Raw genomic sequence first — 5,031 nt, 5'->3', positions numbered from 1 at the left:
GGCCATCATAAAAACTGAGGTCCAAGCGAAATTGCTTTTACAGAAAAATTCACCTTGGTCAGAGAGAACCCTCCCAGACGACATAGATGAGAGTGAGGTGCTCAGTGCTCGTAATTCCGGGTGGTTTTGGATATCCCCTTGTACATGTTTACTCCATGTAGTCCATGCTTTGAAATTGGGGTCTTTATAATTTTCGGTTCTTAGAAATTCACTTCACAATAGGTTTATATTAATATCCATTTAATAATGACTCTTTTTCTTTTCTTGTACAGGAAAGAGCTAATTCTCTCTGGCACTTTAAACCCAATTAAGGACTTACATCTGGGAAAACTGGCCTTAACGAAGTTTCCAAAGAGTCCAGAAACATGGATCCACAGGTGTGTCTCATGTACATTATCATAGTGTCTGGAGGAATAAACATGGACTTGGAGGCAGGGTGGTGTGTAGCGATTCAGGAGGCACATTCTATGCCAGTTAGCCATGTTTAAGTCTCGGTGCTCTCACTTGCTCCCTGTGTGATCTTGGGAAGTCAAGGACCTTCTCCAAGTCTCCATTTCCTCATTGGTAAAATCCAGATAGTGACCACAGCTCCCGCCTAGTGGGAAGGTGACACACACAAGCCTTACCATACGGGCCCGGCACACACTGAATGTGGTCAGAGCTACCTGGAGCCGTCCTAGAGGTTGTATTTAAAATTTAAAAATTCAACTCTAACGAGCGCTTGGGTTGAAACTCGAGTGCGTGTCTTGGTAACGATGGTAGAGGTCATTACTAGCCTCCTGAGGAAGGTCAGGGCAGCTGAACTAAAGGTGCAGGGACCAGAGGTGCAAAGAAAGTGTTTTTTAGGTTAAAGACCCAAGGCAATGTCAGAATGCATCCAAGCCTCTTTCAGAATCCTGATTTTCTGCAAGCTTCCTCGTCTTTAACCCCCAACCCCCACCCCCACCATCCCAGGCAGCTATTCTCACTTGACTAATGGGACGCCAGGCCTTACTGGTGGCTGTCAGTGTGGACAGTCTGAGGAATCCTGCACGGGCGCAGGACCTCACTTTAGGTCAAGGTATTGCACAGCTGCAATCTTGCCCGAGGCTTGCATCCGAAAGCACCTCTTCTAGGCTGCTTACTTGTACTTCTTCCTTACTGGAAAGCGGGGTAGCGGGCCTCAGCCAGGTTGGTAACTGTGCATATGGGGCCTTGGAAGAGAGGGGTGGCGAGTGGGGACTCGTAAACATGCACCTGCCCATTTTTTGGCTGTCAAACTTTTTTTATAAAGCAATATTTTATTGTTACGCAAAAGTGTCCACTATTTTTAAATAGCAAGATGCTTTTCTTACTCATTTTCCTGTATTCTTGTAGACATTTATTGTCTAAAAGAATGTTTTCATGAGAAAACATTTTCCCAAACTGAAGACCTTAAGTAGTGAAGATTACCTTTTTATATATGTTTTTTAGCTGTATGTGAACGCAAGTTTTAAGTAGACCTGGGGAAATCTGTGGGAGCCCTGTTAGCATAGTGGTTCTGAGGTGGGTACTTACTTCAAGTTCAGCAGTTTGAGCCCACCAGCCACTCTTCGGGAGAAAGACTGGTCTTTCCACTCCTATAATGAGTTACAGACTTGGAAACCCAGATGGGCAGTTCTACCCTGTCCTTGTAGGATTGCTATGAGTCAGCATCAACTCGGTGGCAGTAAGTTTAGGTGAGGTGGTTTGGTTTTGTTTGGGGTTTTGTTTGTTTGTTTGTTTTTTGAGGAAAATCTGTGAATAAGGACATGTGGAAGCCTCCTTAATGAGGTCCCCAATCGAATAGATTGCCTTCTAGATTCAGTGCAGTGGAGCAGGACTTTGCTTAATGAAAGCTGTCATAGTGCAGTTTCTCGCTTGCAGACAAATACACTTCTGATAGAGGAGGAAGACAGAAGGTGAGGCATGCACATGGAATGGCAGCTGTCCACCATGACTCCTCTTCTGTCCTTACACCCAGCCTCCCCAAACGCACTCGAGGAAAGACAGACAGAGGCCTTTGCATTTCTGGGCCAGACTGGCAGGTTGCCTTTGGGGCTGGTGGAGTTCTTTGTGATAAGTTGCTAAGCCCCAGGTGGATGTTTCTCTGCTGTCTGTCCCTTGTTTTCTCTTGTTCATGCGGCTAACTTTAATTATTATACAAAAAGAAAAACCCTTAGTCCCCTTTCTTCCGCACCATCCGACCACCCCGAAGTGGGATGTGGTCTGGGTTGCAGAAAGATCTTCGATGGAAATGAAATTAAGAATAAAGAAAATCATTTGTCGTCCCGTCCCCCCCACCCCCACCCCGTCCTTACATTCTTTGCTCCTTCCCCTGTCACCTAACCAGGCGATGGGTGCTGCAACAGCTAATTCAGGAAACCTCCTTGCCTTCCTTCGTGGCCAAAGGAAACTTGGGAACCATCCCTGCAGAAAGAACGCAGCGGCTGAGACAAGAAGAGATGGAGGTCTGTGGGGAAGCTGCTGGAAGGTACCCAAGCAACTATAATGCCTGGTCCCATCGGATCTGGGTTCTACAGCACGTGGCCAAGCTAGACGTCAAGGTAGGCTGTGATTCCTGCCTGCTGCCGCCGGGCGACCCTTTTCGTCTTCTGGTGGTGGGTCACCCTCCGAGGAACTTCAAAGGTCCAGGAGTCCAGGGAGGGTTGTGACAGCTGCCACCTCCAGAGACATCCTAGCACTTTTTAAAAAAGGGTGCATTCCCTGTCAGTTCAATTTTGGGCACTCTTGAGGTAGAACACAGCGCCACAGTGCCACCGTAGATACAGCACTGCTGTTTCTGATAGGTCGGCGAGTTGACCCACCGGCCACGCGTGGGAGAAAGCTGTGGCAGTGTGCGTCCACACATACAGCCTACTCCAAGGTTGCGATGAGAGAGTGGACTTGACAGCAGTGAGTGAAACACTGGTAGAACACAGGCAGGCTTCGTCAGTCAGCGCAGACTGCACATAACTCACTTGGCTCTGAAGCCACACAGAATTTGTTGTTTCTTGCTGGTCTTTGGTTATGTGATTGAAGGCACTGAGTCAGCTGGTTGTCTTTTTCCGTTTACTCCCTAGACACCAGAAGATCGCAGGTTGTCCATGACATGGCAGAGCCTCTGAATTACCAGTGACTCCTACTTCACACCTCAGTCGAATGCAGTGGGACCGAGGGTGGGGTCTGGAGATGGGTGGTTTTCACGTGTTAGTGGTTCTCAGAGTGCAGGTCAGGGCAGACGCTGCCACAGAGAATGTTAATGCTTAGACTTCGCCACGGTTGCCCTGCTTCCATTCATCACAAGGAGAACCAGGCACCTTTGCACAAACCAAGTATACTGTACCATTCAGTCCTTTCCCAATAGACACACTGTAACACAGCTCCCACACCGAGTAGGCTTACTGCTGCCCCCTTTGCAGAAAAAGCATTCCTCACCCCAGCACGACCAGCTTTTGCCCGCCATCTAGCATGTAGTGTGGGTATCTGCCTCTGCAGCCAGTCTCGAAAACCCTGGGCACCCACTCACTCCGTGGTTTGAGCCTGTAATCTTCCTGTGTCTCCCAGTAGGTGGTGTCACCTCGTTGGGGAAACACTGTGCTGCTCTAGTGTTTTCTAAGGTACCGTAGTGCCATGAGAATCGCAGCTACCTGCCTGATTGCTTCCTAGCCCTGGGGCACCCCAAAGAGATGGGGTCCCAAGTGGTCCTTTCAGAGTCATGGGGAAGCGTTCCCTCAGCTTTACTCACCACCCCACCCCACCCTCTCTCTCATCACCTGTCTCTTTCCACACACTCCCTTCTTTGTTCCCAAGCCAGGGATTCCTCCAGGACAAAGAGAGTTTGTCTTTTTGGGAAGGTTTAAACCAGCAATGCTGGGCGATTAGCCTTTTCCTTCCAGTTCACATGACTTTGAGTTTTGAGGGGGAAGCCACTTAGTGGAACAGAAAGCTCAATGACTTCAGGTCACGTGGGCCAGAGTGCAGATTCTGAGGCTACTGGCCTGGTGTGGAAAGGTCGGCCTTCATGTTTTCATCTGGGAAAAGGGAGCTCCTCTCCCTGTCGATGGTTGTGAATCAGGCACTCCACCCACACCTAATAGCGAGTCAGAGAAGTTTCCTTGCTCTTCCTCCCCATCAGTGGGTTTAAGTAGAACTGGCTACACATGTGCTTGTCCATCAACAGTGACAAAGCAGTGTGGCACCTGTGCACATGGAGGTAATCCCATGATACAAAGCACAGAGAAGCAGGTCTTCATTCAGGCTGAGCAGAGTGGAAACCGCCCCGGAGGAGCTGGGGAGTGGGTCTAGAGCACCTGGTAGTTTGTGGGGGCAGAGTGCTACAGAGCAGAGTGAGGCAAGAGCTTTGGAAAGTTTCCTGCCAGGATGTAGACCTTCTCCAGCGGCGGTCTCATCAACGCAAAGTGAACTACTCATTTTGGTGACTGGACACTATGAGGTAGATCTCGAAGAGGACGACTCATTAGTGGTGTATTGTTCAGCTCTCTGGGGCCCGGGCCCCTGCCCCTGCCCTAGCCCTTGCCCTTGGAGGGATTGGCATTCCTACTGTATGTATATATGTTGCTTATATGGTAGTGAAAAACTAGATGCAATCTAACCCTCCATTAGTAATAAAGGAGTAGTTACATTAGAATCTGTCATAAATTAGAATACGTTGTTGGTACTAAGAATGTTTTAGAAGATTATTTGAATAAAAATAAAATAGGTTAAGGATATAAAAGTGAGTCATGGGGTGGGCCTAATTTATATTATTAGCATTGATTGAATTAACACTGTTTAGAATAGTGCCTATTCTAAATACATAGTAATTGCTCAGCATACTGTATGTTTATACATACACATACATAATACTACTAGGGTTCCCCCCCTTCTGTACTTTCTATAATAAGCATGCGTTTTCTAGCATTAAAGATCTTTAATGAATAAAGAATGTTTAATAGTACAGTACTATGAGGTGGAATTATGAGTGATGTTTCCCTTTTATTTAAATAATATTTTAAAAGCCTCATTTTCCAG

At 47.4% G+C, this 5,031-nt stretch overlaps 1 protein-coding gene across 1 annotated transcript in view; it reads left to right on the top strand.

The window, feature by feature from the left end:
* Positions 1 to 5,031, top strand: part of PTAR1 (protein prenyltransferase alpha subunit repeat containing 1) — a 59,471-nt gene that overhangs the window by 35,322 nt on the left and 19,118 nt on the right. The window contains exons 4-5 of the mRNA XM_030885147.2: positions 273 to 377; positions 2,351 to 2,564. Of these exons, the coding sequence (XP_030741007.1) occupies positions 273 to 377; positions 2,351 to 2,564 (319 nt within the window). The remainder of the gene's footprint in view (positions 1 to 272; positions 378 to 2,350; positions 2,565 to 5,031) is intronic.

This window comes from Echinops telfairi, unplaced genomic scaffold (assembly GCF_000313985.2).
Source record: "Echinops telfairi isolate 266 unplaced genomic scaffold, ASM31398v2 ScPeMD7_22;HRSCAF=79, whole genome shotgun sequence".
NCBI lineage: Eukaryota > Metazoa > Chordata > Mammalia > Afrosoricida > Tenrecidae > Echinops > Echinops telfairi.
This window is presented reverse-complemented; position numbering and strand designations above follow the sequence as displayed.